This window comes from Stomoxys calcitrans, chromosome 1 (assembly GCF_963082655.1).
Source record: "Stomoxys calcitrans chromosome 1, idStoCalc2.1, whole genome shotgun sequence".
Lineage (NCBI taxonomy): Eukaryota > Metazoa > Arthropoda > Insecta > Diptera > Muscidae > Stomoxys > Stomoxys calcitrans.
In genome coordinates this window covers 119,705,852-119,731,066 of record NC_081552.1, presented here as the reverse complement: position 1 = coordinate 119,731,066, position 25,215 = coordinate 119,705,852, and the positions used below count along the sequence as shown (strand labels likewise).

Below are 25,215 nucleotides of genomic sequence, written 5' to 3'. Positions count from 1 at the left end.
CCGTCGCTGTCTGAATCCGAGTCGAAAACACCACCTTTACATACTACGGTCTGACGCCACCACCGCAACTATTGGGTTTTTGGAGTCCATTTCTAGCTTTAAAATTTTTCGTAATAGATAGTACCTATTTCGAGACACGAATATTTTTTCTTTGAGGAGCGAAATAAAAACACCTCCGCTCAACTCAACGGCTACAACAAAACTTTAGCAATAGCAAAATTTTACATGACATAAGAAGGGTATGACAAAAAACCTACCATTTTCTGCAAGTTCCTCCACGGGAGTGGTAAAACCATCTGTTGATTCAGTAAAGAATGTTCCAACCTTCCTGCCTCCAATTATAGTCTTAATGGCTTTCTCTTGCATGCCGTTGCAAATGACCACACTCACACCACGGTCAAGGGCCCATGTAGCAGCTTTAACTTTTGAATCCATACCTCCAGTACCGACCTAGAAATAAGAACAAATAGCAATGTCACACAGTGTTGGCTTTAATAGGAAGAAGTAAGAAGTACTCGGGAGATTGGTTTATGTGGTCAGAATAGTGAAGGTCATACTTAGCACAGCTATTGAAAGTCACAAAAAAACCCTTCATGCAAATTGTCAGCCAAATCGGATGAGAATTGCGCCCTCTTGAAGCTCAAGAAGTCAAGACCCAAGATCGATTTATATAGCAGCTATATTATGGATTTATATATATAGCAGCGGCTTATATAGCAGCAAGCATGGACCCATATGGCCCATTTCAAGCGCCTAGCTTTATTCCTTCGAAAGTTAGCGCGCTTTCGACAGACAGACGGACGGACATGGCAAGATCGACTTAAAATGTACTTTATGGGGTCTTAGATGAATATTTTGATGTGTTACAGACAGAATGACGACATTAGTATACCCCCATTCTATGGTGGAGTGTATTAAAATTAAGTACAAATTATTGCAAGGCCTGTTCACTTAATTCAGAAAGTTCACCTTACCCATGTTGATGAAAATGAGTTTATTGCATTTAATTTATAACGAAAGCCATCATTATTGGGTGGATTCAAATAATTTATACAAGCAACATTATACGTCCCATAAAAGGTTATTTTTTGATCAAACACTCAAAATTGCATCATAAAATTTTTGTTGGAATCGATTATATGATTTTTGCCACTTACTTTTTAAAAACTAATTTTTGTAAATGTCCTATTCGTTAGTTCCAATTTTGCACCAATGCCACCGTTGCGCAGAGGCATACATGTGAATACATACATTGAAGAAAATTGACCAGTCATGGCACCAGAAATCGCAATCGGATATAAATGCGTTTTATGTGCCCTAAAGGAGTCAAATCAGCATATCGTTTTGATGAACCCAGTATGTCACAGTTAAAGAAGGGACTAATATATCCCACTATACCAAATTTATAAAGACATGTATGAACCAATCTATTTTGAAACTCTAGAAGTCTCAAATAATATTCTTTTCGCTGAAATTTGTTATGTGATATAAACTTATGACATACACCTATACCAACATAATTCGGCCCAGATATAAACCTCAGCTTTGCCTGATTTGGTAGGAAATTTCTACATTTTAATTGTAGCGACAGACTACACAACTCTGGTGGGAATCGAACACTCGACCCGCGTTCTGGTAATCCGAACACGCTACCAACTCGACTACGGGGACGACCTAAAATATTAACAGAGTTAGTTTGTGTAAATATTTAGCAGAGTCCATTATGGTGGTGGTTACACAAGCTTTGCCCCGCCGGACTGATGCGCTTTTACTTATTGACGTACAAACATACAATTTCTGGTTAAAATGAAAAACCTGTGAGTGTGCTAACCAACTAACAAAATATTAAACTACTTTTAGTTCCAACAAAATATTTCTCTTATTCTTCTTCCAACTCACGACAATCACATTCAAGTTTCCAAAACTTGCATGTAGCAAATTACTCAGTTTTGAACATAGTTATATTCGTACTCGTAGAAGTATACATGCCACATCATTTGTTAATAACAGAGCAAAGTTTAGTTGAACGAAGGAAACACATTGACACCTCTTTTGTATTTCCTTTGAGAATGATAAACTTTTTAGTAGCGTAAATCAAGGCATGTCGAATAGAGAAACTTCTAATTGGCTAATATTACCCATGTAACCATTGCACATTTCCAAGGGCATATCCTATAGTCCAGAATTCTTAATAGTTATTTGCATGCAATTACTACTATTAGTTGAGTGTAATTTTTTACGTTTTTATAATTTAACAGTTAAACACTTAAAAAGTATGATTAATATTTTCTTAAAGCATATTTGGCAATTGTATTAAAAAAAAAACGTGGATTTTTTTATACCCACCACATAATTAGTTATTCTCGGTGTAACGCCACAAAATATTGGTCTAAGACCCCATAAAACCTTAGATATAAAGCTAGGCTATTATTTTGTACAAATACTTTTCTTTAATGAAGGTCAGTTGGAATTGTAAATGGGCCAAATAGGTCCATGTTTAGATAAAGCTCCCATATAAACCGTTCTCACTGCAATGCGTTTCCAATCGAAAAATTGTCAAAGTCCTTCTGTAACTGTGAAATAGATAAAGAAACTTCCAACTTTTTATGGAAACTTGTGATCGCTACTGGGTCCAGAAACTGATATTTGTTCATTAAGTTGGAGCTTATCTTTGTATTGCTTGGCATAACACAATTTTAGACCGAAATCATCTATCGAAAATCTTCAAAGTGTCTTGTCTACACGGAAATTTTTGTTTTAGGGTATGCATATCTGCTATTTAATTATTTTAGAAAACAATTTTATTGAAATTTTGTCTTCTGAAAAAATTCAATGAAATTTTGCCTTTAAATATAATTTAATTAATATTTTGTCTTTCGTTTTTGGTTTTAAAAAATCTCGTTGAAATTTTGTCCTTAGAAAAAATTGTATAGATATTTCGATCAAAACCCTGGCCTTGGCCAAATTTAGAGAAAGTGTATTGCATAAATATTGTATTAAAAAAATGTCATTGAAATTTTGTCGTTAGGATTATTGAATATTTGGGTAAGGAGGAGGTCCAGCCCCTTTGGATTTGCATTGTTCAAGAATTCTATTTTCACAGTGAAATTTTCTTCAGCCCTTTTTTAGCCTTTGGGTATTATATAAACCAACAAACAAATCGCAACACTTTAATCTACAATATGTATATAAGAAGGAAGAAAATTACACATTTGGACAACAGGTCAAAGTATAATGAGAAAAAATCGTATATGACTTCTCTACCTAGTACTGTGTTGGCAAAATTTGTGAACTATAGCCCAAAGGGCTGTGTTTACAATCAAAACTGACACAATATTATTACAACACACGAATTACTTTTCAAAAATATGCATCTACATTTAGAAGCGAACGATACGTATGAACAAAAATCTAAATATGCGGATTGAGTAAAAATGGGACAAATTCAAGATATGTAATATATCTGCTTTCATATACAGCTAGCATAAGATATAGAATTTCTGACAATTTTATGTTGACGGACAAATCAGGAGATTTGGTTTTTATGATGGCTATAAAACCACAATTTTTATATTAAAAAGTAAAAGCTTGCCGAGTGGAATCTTATAAACCCGCCCCCATGGATCGCATTTGCCATTTTCCCTTTATAGGTAAAAACAAGTAAAAGCGTGCTAAGTTCGGCCGGGCCGAATCTTATATACCCTCCACCATGGATCGCATTTGTCGAGTTCTTTTCCCGGCATCTCTTCTTAGGCAAAAAAGGATATAAGAAAAGAGTTGCTCTGCTATTAAAACGATATCAAGATATGGTCCGGTTCGGACCACAGTTAAATTACATGTTGGATACCTGTGTAAAATTTCAGCCAATTCGTATAAGAATTGCGCCCATTGGGGCTCACGAAGTAAAATAGAGAGAACGATTTATATGGGATCTGTATCGGGCTATAGACCGATTCAGACCATAATAAACACGTATGTTAATGGTCATGAGAGAATCCGTCGTACAAAATTTCAGGCAAATCGGTTAATAATTGCGGCCTCTAGAGGCTCAAGAAGTCAAGATCCCAGATCGGTTTATATGGCAGCTATATCAGGTTATGAACCGACTTGTATTTTATTTGACATAGTTGTTGAAAGTAACAATAAAAAACGCCTTGCGAAATTTCAGCCAAATCGGATAGGAATTGCGCTCTCTAGAGGCTCAAGAAGTCAAGTCCCCAGATCTGTTTATATGACAGCTATATCAGGTTATGAACCGATTTGAACCATATTTGGTACAGTTGTTGGATATCATAACAAAATACCAAAATTCATTCAAATTGGATAAGAATTGCCCCCTCTAGAGGCTCAAGAAGTCAAGACCAAAGATCGGTTTATATGATATCGTTGTTGGATATCGTAACAAAACACGTCGTGCAAAATTCCATTCCAATCGGATAAGAATTGCACCCTCTAGAGGCTCAAGAAGTCAAGACCCAAGATCGGTTTATATGACAGCTATATAAGGTTATGGACCTATTTGAACCATACTAGGCAGTGTTGTTGGATATCGTAACAAAATACGTCGTGCAAAATTCCATTCCAATCGGATAAGAATTGCGCACTCTAGAGGCTCAAGAAGTCAAGAAACCAGATCGGTTTATATGGCAGCTATATCAGGTTATAGACCGATTTGAACTATACTTAGCACAGTTGTTGGATATTATAACACAACTCGTTGTACAAAATTTAATCCCAATCGGATAAGAATTGTGCACTCTAGAGGCTCAAGAAGTCAAGACCCAAGATCGGTTTATATGTCAGCTATATCAAAACATGGACCGATATGGCCCATTTACAATACCAACTGACCTACACTAATAAGAAGTATTTGTGCAAAATTTCAAGTGGCTAGCTTTACTCCTTCGGAAGTTAGCGTGCTTTCGACAGACAGACGGACGGACGGACAGACGGACGGACATGGCTAGATCGACATAAAATTTCACGACGATCAAGAATATATATACTTTATGGGGTCTCAGACGAATATTTCGAGTAGTTACAATCAGAATGACGAAATTAGTATACCCCCCATCTAATGGTGGAGGGTATAAAAAAAGAATGTAATACTATTGGAGCTCTATTAGGATATGGACACATTCGTGACGTACTTGACTTGGATGTTGAAGATCATAGTTGAAGCCACTGTGCAAAGTTTTAACCAAGTCGGATAAAATTGCGCCAGTAGGAGCTCAACAAATAAAATCTGGAAAATGGTTAATATGGGAGCTATATAAGGTTATCGGCCGATTCCGACCATATTTGGCACGTATTTATGTTGGAGGTCATAGGTCATAAATCTTTGTGCAAAATTTCAGCCTAATCAATTAAAAACCGGAGGCTCAGGAAGTTAAATCGGGAGCTCGAATTATATGGGAGCTATCCTAAACATCCACGGATTTGGTCCCTTTACAACCCAACCCTCGATAGTTTGCGTGCTTTCGATAGACGGAAGGAACTATATCAAGTTATGGACCGATTCGGACCATACTTGGTTTGGATGTTGGAAGCCATAGTAGAAGTCATTGTGCAAAATGTTAGCCACTGTGGAAGTAAGAACATAAATATAGCCTTTGAGTGAAGCGGACGTGTTTTTATTTCGCTCCTCAAAGAAAAAAAGATATATATTGGGTTGCCCAAAAAGTAATTGCGGATTTTTCATATAGTCGGCGTTGACAAATTTTTTCACAGCTTGTGACTCTGTAATTGCATTCTTTCTTTTGTCAGTTATCAGCTGTTACTTTTAGCTTGCTTTAGAAAAAAGTGTAAAAAAGTATATTTGATTAAAGTTCATTCTAAGTTTTATTAAAAATGCATTTACTTTCTTTTCAAAAATCCGCAATTACTTTTTGGGCAACCCAATATATTCGTACCTCGGAATAGGTACTACCTATTACGAAAAAATGTTGAAGCCTTTTGGAGTAGGCTGGAAATGAACTCCAAAGACTAAACATCTGTGGTGGTGGCGTCAGACCGTAGCGTGGTGTCCTCCCCTCCTATAGGTGTGAGTGCCTTGGCACCTGTAGTCGAGAGTAATGCTTCAAGCGCACAACTAGTCGTCAGACTAATTAATGAGGAAGAGAGGGATGTACAGTTTGTTCCCAGCCTTTAACTAAAGGTGGTGTTCCTGACTCGGATTCAGACAGCGACTGTGTCAATGCAACGGTCATCGCAGCAGAATCGAGAGAGGAGGGCATCGGGATTACAGCAGAAGTGAGCGATGGCTTTGGTAAGCTCACAAGCAGACCGAGAAAGCGATCCTGTGCACGACGAAGGAGACAGAGGAGTATGTACCGGCAGCGTAATCGGGCGAAAGTGCAGGATGCAGGAAGGGATAGTACTGACATTGCAAGCACTTCTACGGAAGCTGGAAAGAATCAAATCTCCCGAAGAGCATAGTACTGCTAAAATACTGAAGAAGAAAAAGAGCTCCCCGCTTTCAAGTACTCTAGGAAAACCAAGCCAGCTATTCCGCAATGGAGACACCAGACAGTGTCCTACGGAGGTAGACAAAGTTGGAACAGGAACGAAGAAAGGGCGCACGGTCCCTGAGTCTTCATGGAGGACTGTGACTTCCAAAAGTAGGCACAGCCATAACGGAAGGGGAAGAAGGTCGCTGAGAATGGAAAGGAGCCGCCCTCTTACGCCAGAGTGGCAAGGAAGCACAACAGAGATGAGCTGACGTATGCAGTCATCAATATCGGCTGTGCATCCGATAGGATTCCACCAGATCATCGGTCCCAAGTAGAGGAACTGGTTAACGATCGGACTTTCGAGCATGTGTGGAACTCTGTAGACGGTCCACCCATACAAATGATGAGCTGCGAGTTTAGAGGGGACATCTTTAAGCTGCGTTTTGCGTCGGCGGAATGTATTGATACTATCAAACAGCTCGTCAGATGTATTCACGCTCCCTGGGAGGGCGCAAAGCTCGACCTGGTGAGATGGATATCCCCCAGCTCACAAAAGCTACGGTTTTCATCAACGGATGGGGCAGTAAATTTGCGACGGAACGCATGTATGGATTCTTTGGCAAGCAAACCCAAGGTTTGGTCGCAGAGAAGAGGGAGATCTTCCACAGGGAGGAGCAGGAGGATGGAATTCTCTTTGTGGTTGGCATTGATCAAGGCTCCGTGACAAGTTTGACTAAGAATAAAGACATGGCGCACTACGGGAGCAAAACTGTCTTTTTCAAGATTGGTAAGACTAGGATAGGCAGAAATTTTCGTTCTGCAATATCAGGCCGTGCAGTGGCAGGTGACTCAACACCGCCCAACAAACAGGGGCCGACAACGAGACAATCACAGCATCTCTCAGTATTGGAAAGACTAAGGGAAGCAATGATCCTAATACTAAAATATCAGGCAGTGCAAGTAGTACCCGACGACGGACCCATCACCGACTTAAAAATTCGGAATACTGTCATAGGTAAAGATCCTAATATTGAAACATTAGGCAGCGCAGCGACAGGAGTTAAAACATCAGGCAGTACAGGGAATATAAACCCAATAAAGCTTAACGAACAGGGACCCGACGAAGGAACCATTACCGACTTTATAAAGAGTCGGAAGACTAGACTAAGCAAAGAACCTAAAACGATGACATCAGGCAGTGCAGTGACAGGAAAGTCAATGCAGTCTAAAGAACAGGGAGCAAATGATGAGATCATTACCTACTCCCAAGATGCCTATTTACTGGAGGACCAATGATTGAGGTAATCCAGATAAACCTCCACCGGAGCCAGACTGCTACACACGCTCTGATGGAGAAAATCAGCAAGGGCAAGTTTCATATTGCCTTAATTCAGGAGCCATGGACGACCCGGAACAAAGTTTCTGGACTGAACCATATGAACTACCAATTATTCAATGCAAACACTGGTACTCGGCCGAGGACCTGCGTTATTTGTTATAAAAATTTGAATTATATATTTTCCCCTCAGTTGTCAACGTCGGATGCAACAGTGGTGAGAAAGGGAGACCGTGGAACATATCTGGCATCATTTTATCTGCCTTTCGACTCTCCGAAACCGCCACCCACGTCGGAGCTTCAACGGTTGGTTTGGAAAGCAAATCAGACAGGAAACAAGGTACTAATAGGGTGCGATGCGAAGTCTCACCACATTTTGTGGGGTAGTACCAACACTTATAAGCGGGGCCAAGCCCTGGCAGAGCTCTTGAATACTAACGACTTAACAACACTTAATATTGGTAACACCGCTACCTTTCTTAATAGGATCGATGAGGTTCAGAATTGGGGGGTCTCCATGGAACAGTATTTCTCTGACCATCGCTACGTTAGGTTTAGAATAGCACGACCAGCGTCGATCCGATAAGCTTCCGGAATAAGTTGAAAACCAACTGAACAAAATTCGGAAGGCTACTCAGAAGAAGATTTGGGCAAGATAATTTAGATTGTCCAAGCATAGAAGACATTGACGAAAATGTCAACAGGATTACGACTGCACTGGTGGGGTCCTTCGAAGACAGTTGTCCTCTTTGTAAAAGGAAATCAGCCCAAGAAAAACCCTGGATGACCGGGGAGATTCGCAATATTGGGAAAGAGGTCCGCAGACTTTTTAACAAATCACGTCGTAAAAAGCCGGAAGTTTATTGCGATGCGTATAACACACGGCTCAAGGAATACAATAAGATTACGAGAGCGGCAAAACGTGCCTCCTGGAAGCTTTTCTGCGAACAGGTCGATAGCGTTAATGACGCCGCCAAGATAAAAAAGTTTCTCTCAAACTGAAACTTTAGTAGACGACATGGGAGTGAGAGCAGAGACAACGGAGGACATGTTGAGGTTTTTGATGATAACCCATTTTCCACAGGACACGAAGGGACTCACGGAGACACCGGAATCTTGGAATAGTGACGTTGATCGAACGTTTATAATAATGGAATTTATGGTGAAGGAATCCTGGAATATTTCCGGCGTTACTACAGACAGAGGCAGACTATCTGGCGCCTCGTCTGGGCAAAATTTTCACAGCGTGCTTAGGACTTGCATGTACTCCCAAAGCCTGGCAGGAGGCAAGGGTGGTGTTTATACCCAATTCCGGCAAGGCAAGGCCTACAGACCCATAAGCCTTACATCCTTTCTACTCAAAACCATGGAACGTATTGTGGACGCCATGATAAAGAGTATGACATCCAGCGAACTGTTTCCTTACAAACAGCATGCCAATGTCAAGGGAAGGTCTGTGGAGACTGCCCTGCCCGGGGTTGTGCGTCAAATAGAAAAATCCATCGATGCCAAATCGTACACACTGGCGGTATGCATTGACATCGAGGGGGTTTTTAACAATGCGCGGACCGACACACTGATCCAATACTTTGAACAGTACCGGGTAGACCCGGTCCTTAGAGACTGGAAAACCATATGCTAAGGAACAAGTGGATAAATTTTGTGTCGCATGGCATAAATACAAGGGCACGCCACAGGGGGCATTTTATCGCCACTCCTATGGGTGACCACCATAAATGACCTATTACGGATGCTGATTGAGGAGGGATTTGAACCCGTCTGCTACGCAGACGATATTATAATAGTTGTAAGGGATAAGGATCCGAACGAGCTATAGAGAAGGGCCGAAAGGGTCTTGCATATGGCATATGACTGGGCTAGAGCCAGAGGTCTCAATGTTAACCCAGAGAAGACTGAAATATGCATGTTTACGAGGAAGACGAAGGTGGACCAATTTAACGCACCACGTTTCCTCGATAAGACGATTTCGATATCTGACAACGTCAAGTACTTAGGTGTGATCTTTGACAAGAAACTGAATTGGAAGTGTCACATTCAGGAGCATTCTGAGAACGCCCACAGATGTTTGGCACTATGTAGACGGGCCGTAGGCTCGAAATGGGGCCGGAAACCGAGAACAGTCCACTGGCTCTACAGGAGCGTGATTAGACAAATACTTACTTACGCCTCAGTAGTTTGGTGGATTGATATAGAGAAAAAGTGCAATATGAGGGCTATACAACAGGTTCAGAGAAAATGTTGTCTTGGCATAGGCGGAGCGATGAGGACCACGCCCGCTAGGGCACTGGAGACTATCCTAGATTTACTTTCAGTAAAATTTCCATAAGGGCAATAACAACCAGGACGATAGGGTCAGGAACAGCCTTGCAATGTAAGAAGGAGATTAACGCCTTCTTTGAGGATGAAGGGGAAATGAAAGGGCAGACGATTTTGCGGTCAAGGCCAGAGGACTGCTGTCAATAAATTTAGTTAACCCGAAGCCTTTCGGGTTGACGCAGACCGAGTTAAGGGAGTGGGCGGCGAAAGCGCATGCAACATCGTGGAACAGCGAAACGGTCGGTAGAACGGCGAAAATCCTATGGGGGCATCTAGATCGTGAAAAGACGAGGCTATTACTGAAAGGAAGCAAGAAGGAGGTCAGTATAGCTATTGGTATCATAACGGGACATATAGAACTACGAGCTCACTTATGTAAAATCGGTGCGGCAAGTGATAGCATGTGTAGGGCATGCGGGGAAGATGATGAGACGTAGGAGCATTTTCTTTGTCATTGCCCGGCTTTCGCGTCCAACTGATACCGGAACTTAGGTGGAGACACAATATCAGACATGAACCAACTTCAGGGAGTGGTATTGAAAACAATTAAGTATTTTGTAAGTAACAAGGAATTCCTAATATAAAATTTTCTTTTTATACCCTCCACCATAGGATGGGGGGTATACTAATTTCGTCATTCTATTTGTAACTACTCGAAATATTCCTCTGAAACCGCATAAATTATATATATTCTTGATCGTCGCGACATTTTATGTCGATCTAGCTATGTCCGTCCGTCCGTCTGTCTGTCGAAAGCACGCTAACTTCCGAAGGAGTAAAGCTAGCCGCATGAAATTTTGCACAAATACTTCTTATTAGCGTAGGTCGGTTGGTATTGTAAATGGGCTATATCGGTCCATGTTTTAATTTAGCTGCTATATAAACCGATCTTGGGTCTTGACTTCGTGAGCCTCTACAGTCCGGAAACCTTATCCAATTGGAATGAAATTGCACGACGTGTTTTGTTATGATATCCAACAACTGTGCCAAATATGGTTCAAATCGGTCCATAACCTGATATAGCTGCCATATAAACCGATCTTGGGTCTTGACTTCTTGAGCCTCTAGAGTGCGCAATTCTTATCCGCTTGGAATGAAATTTTGCACGACGTGTTTTGTTATGATATCTAACAAATGTGCCGAGTATGGTTGAAATCGGTCCTTCTTATGATATAGCTGCCATATAAACCGATCTTGGGTCTTGACTTCTTGAGCTTCTAGAGGGCGCAATTCGTATCCGATTTGAATGAATTTTTGCACGAAGTATTTTATTATGATATCCAACAACTGTGCCAAGTATGGTTCAAATCGGTTCATAACCTGATATAGCTGCCGAACTTTGCACGCTTTTACTTGTTAGAGGTTACTTTATAGTTTTTAGAGCGCACAACAAGCCGATTACTGGCTTAGGTGTACGTCAATAGTGGCATGGGGCGGATTAATATCTGCCCCGTCTTTTTAACTTAACTTAACCCGTAACCTAGCCACTTTGGATTAGAATTGCGCCCTATAGTGTCGCAAGTAAAATCGGAATATAAGTTTATATAGGAGCTATATCAGATTATAAACTGACTGAATCAGTTTATAATACGATCATATTTAGCATAACCGTTTGAAATCAAAACAAAAGACTACATGCAAATTCCAGCCAAATCGTATAATAACTGTGCATGCTGGAGACTCAAGAAGACAAGATCCGAGAACGGTATAAATGAGAACAATATCAGTTTATAAACAGATATAAACCATGCCTAGTACAGTTATTGGAAGTCATAACAAAACACTTCATGCACAATTGTAGATAAATCGGATGAGAATTGCGCCCTCAAGATCCGATATCGGTTTTTATGGAGCTATATCAGGTTAGGAACCGATGTAGACCAAATAAAATGAACTCACTCAAAATTTCAGCCAAATAGAATAATAATTGTGCCCTCTAGGGTCTGCAGAAGTCATGATCCGAAATCGGTGTATATGTAAGTTATATGAGTTTATGAACGATTTTGCCCATACTAAGCACAGTTTTTGGAAGTCATAACAAAATACCAGAATCCAAATTGCAGCCAAATCGGATAAGAATTGCACCTCTAAGGCGCAAGAAGTCAAGACATAAGATCGGTTTATATGACAGCTACATATATCTCAACATAGACCAACATGGCCCATTTACCATTCTAATCGACCTACACTTATAGGAAGTATTCGTGCTAAATTTCAAGCGGCTAGCTTTAGTCCTTTGAAATTTAGCATGCTTTCGATAGACGGACATGGCTAAATGGATTTAAAATGTGAAGACGATCACGAATATATATATATATATATATATATATATATATTATATATATATATATATATATATATATATATATATATATATATATTATATATATATATATATATATTGAAATTTTGCACGACGTGTTTTGTTATAATATCCAACAACTGTGCCAAGTATGGTTCAAATCGGTCCATAACCTGATGTAGCTGCCATATAAACCGATCTTGTGTCTTGACTTCTTGAGCCTCTAGAGTGCGCATTTCTTATCCGATTGGAATGAAATTTCGCACGACGTTTTTGTCATGATATCCAACATCTGTGCCAAGAATGGTTTTAATCGGTCTATACCTGATATAGCTGTCATATAAACCGATCTTGGGTCTTGACTTCTTGAGCCTCTTCATTCATTCAAATCGGATAAGAATAACGCCCTCTATTCTTATCCGATTTGAATGAATTTCGGCACGACGTGTTTTGTTATGATATCCAACAATTGTGCCAAGTATGGTTCAAATCGGTTCATAACCTGATATAGCTGTCATATAAACCCATCTGGGATCTTGACTTCTTGAGTCTGTAGAGGTCGCAATTATTATCCGATTTGCCTGAAATTTTTGTACGACGGATTCTCTCATGACCATTAACATATGTGTTTATTATGATCTGAATCTGTCTATAGCCCGATACAGCTTCCATATAAATCGATCTATCTATTTTACTTCTTGAGCCCCCAAAGGGCGCAATTCTTATTCGAATTGGATGACATTTTACACAGGTCTACAACATATAACTTAATTGTGGTCCAAACCGGACCATATCTTGATATCGCTCTAATAGCAGAGCAAATCTTTTCTTATATCCTTTTTTAACCTAACAAGAGATGACGGGAAAAGAACTCGACAAATGCGATTCATGGTGGAGGGTATATAAGATTCGGCAAGGCCGAACATAGCACGCTCTTACTTGTTTTACCTAAGAAGAGATGCCGGGAAAAGAACTCGATAAATGCGATCCATGTTGGAGGGCCCGGCCCGGTTCGGCCCGGCCGAAATTAGTTCGTTTTTACTTGTTTTTAATTTAGTTTTGGTAGTTTCTACATATGTCATTTGACATAAATTAGCTTCATTTTCGTTACATTAAATCTTATAAACTACATTTGATTTGTCCTCTTCTTTCATCCTTGATTTAGTCATGCTGAACAGACTATTTAGTGTGTTGTGGCATTTTTAAAGCAAGGTGGTATTTTCCCTGTTGTATATATAGGGATTGGTAAGCCTTTTCGAAAACCCTGGAATATACGGCGTTTCCTTGAAAATTTTTGGTGTTGGTTCCATTTCATTGTTCGCTGTTCTATTCTTGACGAATTTTATAAGGTCCACAATAGCGTTTCTTGGGAAGTCATTTAATCGAAGAATTTGTCGAATTTTCCTTTCGTTTTCTTGATGATATATTTTGTCACTGATTTTTGGTACTCTGTCGATGAAATTAGAACCCATATTTATTTTTATTCTTCTCGGATGATTTGAATAATAATTAATGAGTCTCTCAGATGCTGTATCTTTTTGATACCAATTTAATTTTATCATATTTTGATGTCGGTGGACGATATGGGAATTTGTTGTTCGATTTATATTCCATTGTGAACTGGACTTGTGGGCGTAAGGAATCAAGAACTTGTAGAGTATTATCCACTTCCGTTCTTTCCAATACACAAAATATATCGTCCATGTATTAGGTCAGAAATCGTGGTTTTGTTGTAATTTTCTCATTTGAAGCGTCTAGTAAGGTTTCCATTACAATATCAGCGATAATCGGAGAGATGGGCGAACCCATTAGCATGACTTTCATTTGCTCCTACAATTTCTCATCATAAGTAAAATATCTAGAATCCTTTAGTCGTAATGTTAACAATTCTATAAATAAATTCTTTTGTTATCATTGTGTGCTCCTGGGTGTCATTGCATTTTTCGGTTATAGTGTTTATGGCTAAATTAACCAGTATGCTTGGAAATAGAGACACAACGTCGAAAGATATTAATACCTCATTGTATCTGATTTCCTTGTTATTGCTTTTTGATTTGAATTCTATCCCGTTCTTTATGTTGTATTGTGAATCCATAGTCAAGTTATTAAATACGTCTGTTAGATATTTCGATAGTCCATATGTTGGGGAATTAATTGATGAACAAATCGGCCTGAGGCCGAGGTGGGAACACTACCTTGTGGATTTTGGGGAAGCCATCAATTCTTGGAGCAATAGAGGTATAATTCGTCAACAAATTCTTGTTCGTTATGCTAATTATATTCATATTAAATAGTTTGTCTACTAATTTGTTGTTTTTTTCCTGAATCGTATCATTTTTATACCAACCGCCGAAGGATGGCGTGTATTTATTTTGTCATTCCGTTTGCAACACATCGAAATATCCATTTCCGGCCCTATAAAATATATATAGTATTGATCAGCGTAAAAATCTAAGACTATCTAGACATGTCCGTCCGTCTTTCCGGCTGTCTGTTGAAATCACGCTACAGTCATTAAAAATGGAGATATTGAGCTGAAACATTGCACAGATTCTTGTTTGGTCCATAAGCAGGTTTAGTTCGAAGATGGGCTACATCGGACTATATCTTTATATAGCCCCCATATAGACCGATCGGCCGATTTAGGGTCTTAGGCCCATAAAAGCCACATTTATTATCCGATTTTACTGAAATTTGGGACAGTGAGTTGTGGTAGGCTCATCGATAACCTTCGTCAATTTGACCCCGATCGGTACAGATTTGGATATAGCTGCCATATATACCGATCCTCCGATTTAGGGTCTTAGGCCAATAGAAGTCACATTTATTATCCGATTTTGCTGAAATTTGGGACAGTGCGTTGTGTTGGGCCTTTCGACAATCTTCGTTTATATGGCCTAGATCGGTGAAGATTTGGATATAGCTGCCATATAGACCGATCCTCCGATTTAGGGTCTTAGGCCAATAGAAGTCACATTTATTATCCGATTTTGCTGAAATTTGGGACAGTGCGTTGTGTTGGGCCTTTCGACAATCTTCGTTTATATGGCCTAGAACGGTCCAGATTTGAATATAGTTACCATATAGACCGAACTCTCGATATAAGGTTTTGGGCCCATAAAAGGCGCATTTATTGTCCGATTTATTCGAGATTTGGGACAGTGCGTTGTGTTAGGCTCTTCGACATTTTTCTGCAACTTGGCCCAAAAAGGGCCAGATTTGGATATATCTGCCATGTAGACCGATATCTCAATTAAAGTCTTGGTCCCATGAAAGGCTCATTTAAAATTCGATTTCACTGAAATTTGACACAGTGACTTAGATTAGGCTTTTCGACATCCGTGTCGTATATGGTTCAGATCGGTTTATTTTTAGATATAGCTACTAAAAAGACCTATATTTTGTTATACACAATTGAACGATGACTTGTTCTTATTAGTATTTGGTCCAAATCGGAACATATTTCGATATAACTGCTATGGGACATAAGGTATGCAATTGTCATCGGATTTTGATGAAAGGTGATTTACATATATACCCGAGGTTTTGGGTATCCAAAGTTGGTCCCGGCCGAACTTTCTAATTGTTTTGCAATGTGACGGTTTTGCCTCCCTTAACCTGCTGACAAAATTAAAATATCTTTTTTTGCCTTTAAAAATTATCTTGTTTCCCCCACTGTGCCAAGTATGAATTTCTCTAGCATGTTTATCTTCTCTTTTTTCAAATGGTCGTCCATAAGTGTGACTAGACTTATTCGTGCATTTACCTGTTGCTCTCTCTTTATCAATTGTTTGAACGCACTTTTCACCCTCGGCCAATACATCCAACAATGGAAACGTTTTTATACCCTCCACCATAGGATGGGGGGTATACTAATTTCGTCATTCTGTTTGTAACTACTCGAAATATTCGTCTGAGACCCCATAAAGTATATATATTCTTGATCGTCGCGAAATTTTATGTCGATCTAGCCATGTCCGTCCGTCTGTCCATCCGTCCGTCCGTCCGTCTGTCTGTCGAAAGCACGCTAACTTCCGAAGGAGTAGAGCCAGCCGCTTGAAATTTTGCACAAATACTTCTTATTAGTGTAGGTCCGTTGGTATTGTAAATGGGCCATATCGGTCCATGTTTTGATATTGCTGCCATATAAACTGATCTTGGGTCTTGACTTCTTGAGCCTCTAGAGTGCGCAATTCTTATCCGATTTGAATGAAATTTTGCACGACGTATTTTGTTATGATATCCAACAATCGTGCTAAGTATGGTTCAAATCGGTCCATAACCTGATATAGCTGCCATATAAACCGATCTTGGGTCTTGACTTCTTCAGCCTCTAGAGTGCGCAATTTTTATCCGATTGGAATGAAATTTTGCACGACGTGTTTTGGTATGATATCCAACAATTGTGCAAAGTATGGTATAAATCGGTTCATAACCTGATATAGCTGCCATATAAACCGATCTTGGGTCTTGACTTCTTAAACCTCTAGAAGGCGCAAATCTTATCCGATTGGAATGAAATTTTGCACGTCATATTTTGTTATGATATCCAACAATTTTGCCAATTGTGGTTCAAATCGGTTCATAATCTGGTATAGCTGTCATATAAACCGATCTTGGGTCTTGACTTCTTGAGCCTCTAGAGGGCGCAATTATCGTCCGATTTAACTAAAATTTTGCACGTGGTGTATTTGGTTGGTTGGTTGGTTGGTTGGTTGTATTGGTATTACTTTCAACAACTATGCTAAGTATGATTCAAATCGGTTCATAATCTGGTATAGCTGTCATATAAACCGATCTTGGATCTTGACTTCTTGAGCCAAGTGATGGCGCAATTCTCATCCGATTTGGCTTAAATTTTGCATGAGGTGTTTTGTTATGACTTCCAATAACTGTGCTAAGTATGGCCTAAATCGATATAGAACCTGATATAGCTGCCATATAAACCGATCTGGGATCTTGACTTCTCGAACCTCTAGAGGGCGCAATTCTCATCCGATTTGGCTGAAATTTTGTACAAGGCCTTCTCTCATGACCTTCAATATACGTGTCTAGTATGGTCTGAATCGATCAATAGCTTGATACAGCTCCCATATAAACCTATCTCCCGATTTTGCTTCTTGAGCCCGTACAAGGCGCAATTTTTATCCGAATGAACTGAAATATTACACAATGACCTCTACAATGTCAATCAGCATTCAATTATGGACTATAACTTGATATAGCTCTAATAGCATAACAGTTCTTATTCAATTATTATTATTTGTCTAAAAAAAAAATACCGCGCATAGCACTCGACAAATGCGATCAATGGTGGAGGGTATATAAGATTCGGCCCGGCCGAACTTAGCACGCTCTTACTTGTTTTTATACCCTCCACCATAAGATGGGGGGTATACTAATTTCGTCATTCTGATTGTAACTACTCGAAATATTCGTCTGAGACCCCACAAAGTATATATATTCTTGATCGTCGTGAAATTTTATGTCCATCTAGCCATGTCCGTCCGTCTGTCCGTCCGTCTGTCCGTCCGTCTGTCCGTCCGTCCGTCCGTCTGTCTGTCGAAAGCACGCTAACTTCCGAAGGAGTAAAGCTAGCCGCTTGAAATTTTGCACAAATACTTCTTATTAGTGTAGGTCGGTTGGTATTGTAAATGGGCCATATCGGTCCATGTTTTAATATAGCTGCCATATAAACCGATCTTGGGTCTTGTCTTCTTGAGCCTCTAGAGTGCGCAATTCTTATCCGATTGGGATGCAATTTTGCACGACGTGTTTTGTTATGATATCCAACAACTGTGCCAAGTATGGTTGAAATCGGTCCATAACCTGGTATAGCTGCCGTATAAACCGATCTTGGGTCTTGACTTCTTGAGCCTCTAGAGTGCGCAATTCTTATCCGATTGGAATGAAATTTTGCACGACGTGTTTTGTTACTATATCCAACAACTGTGCCAAGTATGGTTCAAATCGGTTCATAACCTGATATAGCTGCCATATAAACCGATCTGGGGTCTTGACTTCTTGATCCTCTAGAGTGCGCAATTCTTATCCGATTGAAATGAAATTTAGCACGACGTGTTTTGTTACGATATCCAACAACTGTGCCAAGTATGGTTCAAATCGGTCCATAACCTTATATAGCTGTCATATAAACCGATCTTGGGTCTTGACTTCTTGAGCCTCTAGAGGGCGCACTTCTTATCCAATTTGAATGAATTTTGGCACGTAGTATTTTGTTATGATATCCAACAACTGTGCCAAATATGGTTCAAATCGGTTCATAACCTGATATAGCTGTCATATAAACCCGATCTGGGGACTCGACTTCTTGAACTTCTAGAGGGCTCAATTTCTATCCGATTTGGCTGAAATTTCCTGATATAGCTGCCATATTAACCGATCTGGGATCTTGACTTCTTGAGCCTCTAGAGGTCGCAATTATTATCCGATTTGCCTGAAATTTTGTACGACGGATTCTCTCATGACCGTTAACATACGTGTTTATTATGGTCTGAATCGGTCTATAGGCCGATGCAGCTCCCTTATAAATTGATCTCTCTATTTTACTTCTTGAGCCCACAAAGGGCGCAATTCTTATTCGAATTGGCTGACATTTTACACAGGTCTCCAACATATAATTTAATTGTGGTCCGAACCGGACCATATCTTGATATCGCTCTAATAGCAGAGCAAATCTTTTCTCGACAAATGCAATCCATGGTGGATGGTTGTAACCATTCAACGTTAGATGCGATATTCTGTTGGGTTTTGTTAACAAACCAATTTCTGTTGTGTTTGAAGTCAAGCATTTTATTTTTTTTTACACCCTACACCGCCACTGTGGTACAGGGTATTATAGATTTGTGCATTTGTTTCCAACGCTAACAAGTAAAAGCGTGCTAAGTTCGGCCGGGCCGAATCTTATATACCCTCCACCATGGATCGCATTTGTCGAGTTCTTTTCCCGGCATCTCTTCTTAGGCAAAAAAGGATATAAGAAAAGATTTGCTCTGCTATTAGAGCGATATCAAGATATGGTCCGGTTTGGACCACAATTAAATTATATGTTGGAGACCTGTGTAAAATGTCAGCCAATTCGAATAAGATTTGCGCCCTTTGGGGGCTCAAGAAGTAAAAAAGAGAGATCGATTTATATGGGAGCTGTATCGGGCTATAGACCGATTCAGACCATAATAAACACGTATGTTAATGGTCATGAGAGAATCCGTCGTACAAAATTTCAGGCAAATCGGATAATAATTGCAACCCCTAGAGGCTCAAGAAGTCAAGATCCCAGATTGGTTTATATGGCAGCTATATCAGGCTATGAACCGACTTGTACTTTATTTGACATAGTTGTTGAAAGTAACAATAAAAAAACGTCTTGCGAAATTTCAGCCAAATCGGATAGAAATTGCGCCCTCTAGAAGCTCAAGAAGTCAAGTCCCCAGATCTGTTTATATGACAGCTATATCAGGTTATGAACCGATTTGAACCATATTTGGCACAGTTGTTGGATATCATAACAAAATACTACGTGTCAAAATTCATTCAAATTGGATAAGAATTGCGCCCTCTAGAGGCTCAAGAAGTCAAGACCCAAGATCGGTTTATATGACAGCTATATAAGGTTATGGACCGATTTGAACCATACTTGGCACAGTTATTGGATATCGTAACAAAACACGTCGTGCAAAATTTCATTCCAATCGGATAAGAATTGCGCCCTCTAGAGGCTCAAGAAGTCAAGACCCAAGATCGGTTTATATGACAGCTATATCAAAACATGGACCGATATGGCCCATTTACAATACCAACCGACCTACACTAATAAGAAGTATTTTTGCAAAATTTCAAGCGGCTAGCTTTACTCCTTCGGAAGTTAGCGTGCTTTCGACAGACAGACGGACGGACGGACGGACGGACGGACGGACAGACGGACGGACATGGCTAGATCGACATAAAATTTCACGACGATCAAGAATATATATACTTTATGGGGTCTAAGACGAATATTTCGAGTAGTTACAATCAGAATGACGAAATTAGTATACCCCCCATCTTATGGTGGAGGGTATAAAAAGGAGAAGAGCTAGACCCATTGATAAGTATACCGATCGACTCAGAATCACTTTCTGATTCGATGTAGCCATGTTCCCGTGTATCTTAGTGGAAATAAATATTTTTTACGATTATTTTTCGTAGATAATAGATTTTGAGGCAAAAAGACTTTCTGATTTCAGTCATTAGAGCATTCCCATTATTAATGATAAAATTTGAATAAAAGTGTTATATTATTATCAGTAATATTTATGTAGTTTTTCAAAAAAGTAATCGTGAATTACATGGTATTTCACTATGAAGCACCAATTCAACAATAAATAAATATTTAAATATGCAATTTGACTCGTCGAATTTCATTAGAGTTTTTTCGTATATAACACATAAGGAAGTCATTATTCGCAAAATCTTTCCATTACAAAAATTGTTTTATATGAAATAATTATATTAAAATGTAAATTAATCTGGGTGATCATTTCGGGGTTTTAAATTTCGTTTTGTTTCCAAATCTTTAAAACTTTTCATTTCATTGCTGATGTAATTCAAATAAATTATAATTAAATATTACTAATAATCTTTTGAAAAAGTTTTTCAACCTAACAAGTATATCACAAAGGCATAACAATATAAATGCCCTTATCTGAATACCATATGATCTTTACTGGACTATGAATTCGCTCGGAGGGTTTTGGGTCATTAACGTTTGGGTGTTAGATATACTCCATTATTAAAAGTCTTTATTTTAGCTCGAGGTGGGTGAGGTGGTCCCTTAGGCTCTTGGCCCAGAAAAAAATATCAGCATCGTTCTCTTCTCTCAACTACGATTCATTTAAACCTCATATTGTCATTGGTGTAAGGGGAGTTTATATAGGATGGGGCGTCCTCAAATATTTGGCCCCAAAATTTTTACTATTTGGTTGGTGTTTTTTGGATGGGGCGTTGCCCCAAATACATGGTCCCACATTTGGATATCAGATTTGTATTCCACTCCCAAATACCTTTATTTGAGCCCCATATTGCAATGGTCAGTAAATAAATGTTGTTTCTGAGGTGTTTTAGGGAAGGGGTAGACACCTAAAACCTTTCATTCGAGCCCAACATTGACATGGTCGGTAAATATGCCCGATCTAGGGGTGTTTTAGGGAGTGGGTGGTCCCCCAAATACTTAGTCCTGAAAATATAGCAGCACCGTGCTCTACTCTCAAATATCAGTTATATGAGTCCCATATTGCCATTGGCCTCATAACTGGATATCAAATTCGTTTTCTAATCTCGAATACCTTTTATTTAAATCCCTTATTGCAAAAGTCAGCAAATATGTCCGGTTTAGGGTATGGGCCCTAAAACCAATCAATATCGAGACCCAAATTTGTCATGGTGAGCGTTGTTATGGGCATGGGACGTCCCCTACGCATTTGGTCCCGAATGTTGACATTAGATTCGTGGTCTACTCCCAAATACTTTTCATTTGAGCCCCATATTACCATAGTCAGCAAACATGACCGGTTTAGAGGGTGTTTTGGGGGTTCGGGGCGGCTATTTAGTGACTTGGCCCTTAAAATACATATCAGATTCGTGTTCTACTTTAAAATACTTCCTATTACGGCCCCATATTGTAATGGCCAGCAAATACGTTCTATATGGGTGGTGTCATGGAAGTGGGGTGGCCCCATACACACTTTTTCCCGAATATTGATATCAGATTCATGCTTTACTTCCAAAGACCTTTCATTTGAGCCCCATATTGCTTTTGAAGTAAATTTGTCCTCTTTGGGGGTTCTTTTTGGAAGGGGCGGCCCCCATACACTTGGTCCCATATTTAGATATCTGATTCGTATTCTGCTCTTAAATACCTTTTATTTGAGTCCCATATTGCCATGATCAGTAAATAAATTCTATTTGGGGGGTGTTTTGCGTAAGGAGTGCACCCCAGAAACTTGGTCCCACATTTGGATACCAAATTCGTATTCTACTCGCAAATACCTCTCATTTGAGTCCTATATTGCCAAGGTCGGTAAATATATTCGATTCATGGGTGTTTTGGGAGTTGGAGTGGTCCCCCAAACACTTAGTTCGACAATTGGATAGCAGATACGTTTTCTACTTTTAAATACCTTACATTTGAGTCCCATATTGTCATAATTGGTCCATAAATATATTTGGTAGGTTTTGGGGTTGGGGCTGCCCCCCTAAGAACCCTATCCGAAATTTGGATACCAAATTTTTATAAGGGGGAGGGTCCACCCCACTTCAGATATCATAAAATTTAGTACCCTATTTTCACCACGGGATCATTATGCATCTGTGAAAATTTCAAGAAAACGGGTCAGCTGTTTTTGAGTTTATAAGGAACACACAAACAAACAAACCGAAAGATTTTGGCTTAAAGAAACTTTTAATAATTTTTCGTTTAAAACAATCACAAAAAGGTATTCTTTTGAAAGTATAACATTACGAATACCAATACCCAAGAATAGAGCTGCCTTTGAAAAATTCTAGCTCGCGTTAGGAAAGAGGAATCGTAATGAAATTTGGATAAGCGTACAGTGGATGACTGAAACCAGTTACAATAATTTTTTCCATCATGTTTTGGGGGAAAATTGGCTTGTCGAAAGTCGGCAATTTTGTATGTCCCAAAAATCAAACGAAACAAGTTAAAGCGTGATAAGTGCGACCGGGCCAAATTTTGGGTATCCACCAACATGGATTTTGTTAAAATTGTTGAAAAGAAAATTGAGTTGAAGGGCCTAATTTTATTCTACATACCAAACTTCTGTCAAACCAGCCAAAAAATTATAGCTTCTAGGAATGATCGAGAGACCGGTTTGTATGGGAATTATAGCGGGTTATAGACTGATCTAGACCGTAATTGGCACAATTGTTGAAAGCCGTAACAGGCAGAAATCAGGTGATCGGTTTATAAGGGAGCTATATCACTTTATAGACCGATTTGGACCGCACTTGGCACAGCTGTTGAAAATCATAATAAAACACTACATGCAGGCAAATCGGTCAAAAATTGCGTCTTCCAGAGCTCAAGAAGTCAAATCGGGAGCTCGGTTTCAATTCCAATTTCTGGAATCCGTTTTAATGTCTTCTTGCATTTAATGGTTTCTACAATATATTAAAAAATAAATTTTTGGCAATAATCCTGCTTCTTTTGAAAGCTGGTGCGATTTATGCCAAAAAAAAAATTTAAATTTCAAAACAATTAAAACAAGTATAAGCGTGCTAAGTTCGGCCGGGCCAAATCCTGGGAACCCACCACCAGAATTCTGCCAAAAATTTATTCAAATTGAATTTGGTTGGCTATATACCAAACTTCTGTAATACCAACCAAATATCAAAGGTTCTAGGAATTATGGAGAGACCGTTTTATGTGGAAGTTATATGAGGTTAAAGACTGATTTGGACAGTAATTGACACAGATGCTAGTAACAGAACATCGCATGCAAAATTTCAGCCAAATCGAACAAAAATTGCGGCTTATAACGGCTCAAGAAGTCAATTAAGAAGGTTGGTCACATATAGTGAGCCTATATCAGGTTATAGACCGATTTAGACCGATCTTGCAACAGTTGTTGACTGTCGTAACAGAACATTATGTGCAAAATTTCAGTCAAATTGGACAATAATTGCGGCTTCCAGGAGCTCAAGAAATCTATTCGTGAGATCGGTTTATATGGGTGCTATATCTAAATCTGAACCGATATGGCTCATTTGCAATCCCCAATGACCTACATCAACAGCATGTATCTGTGAAAGTTTCAAGCGGCTAGCTATACGCGTTTGACCGCTATCGTGATTTCGACTGATCCGAATCAGTGCAGACACGCAAGAAAATGTAATGCGAACCCTGAGCGATGCCGACTATATAATACCCTACACCTACGCCATATCTATTGAATAATATGGTGATATCATTAAATGGGTATTACATTTAAATGTAACCCGATTTTGGCAGAAGTGTTTAGATAGGTAAGAAAGCATTGTGTGCTAACTATATAGAGCAAATCTGGAGTATCGGGCACTCGGTTAAAGTGTATATATAACTTTGAGCTATGTCGATATCTGAACCGATTTTGATGAAAATACGCGGATATTTACTACATGAAGTTATGGATCGAGCTTGTAATGATTAATCGACGCCCTCAATCCCAGGGCAGCCGGTTGTATGTACCGGATTGACCCCATGAATTCCTTCATCGGCAAGGGCTGCCGCCTCAGTGTACCACACACTACAACAACGATCGATGCCCTCTTCAGGCTAAAAATGTTATATCTGGTGTTGGGCTTATTTGGGAGCTACGACCGATTGGGGCTATTTACAATCCCAACGCACCGAAAATTATAAAACGCTTTTGTGCAAAACTTAAAATACCTAGCTTTACTCCTTCGTAAGTTAGCATGCTTTCGAATGTCAGATGGGCAGACTTGGTTAAATCGATTTTGAAGACCTAAGGTCATTATTTCGATGACTTGCAAACGTTATTACGATATTAGTATAAACCCATGGTAGTGGAGGGTATACAAATTTAATACTGGAGTCATTTTGAAAAAAATCATATTATGTTTGTAAAAATATGACCCTATTTGGAGTTATTACGATCCCCAATTACATTGGATTTATTAATACGGACAGGTTAAATAAAATTCAATATTGTAAATTGCAGCAAAATGGGACGAAAAGTTATACTCATTCCATTTGCAACACCTCGTATACA

General features: G+C 39.3%; 1 protein-coding gene across 1 annotated transcript in view; it reads right to left on the bottom strand.

Annotated features, from left to right (window-relative positions):
- The window catches only part of LOC106092402 (delta-1-pyrroline-5-carboxylate synthase), a 336,045-nt gene that overhangs the window by 110,564 nt on the left and 200,266 nt on the right, over window positions 1–25,215 (bottom strand). The window contains exon 7 of the mRNA XM_059361090.1: window positions 258–450. Within this exon, the coding sequence (XP_059217073.1) occupies window positions 258–450 (193 nt within the window). The remainder of the gene's footprint in view (window positions 1–257; window positions 451–25,215) is intronic.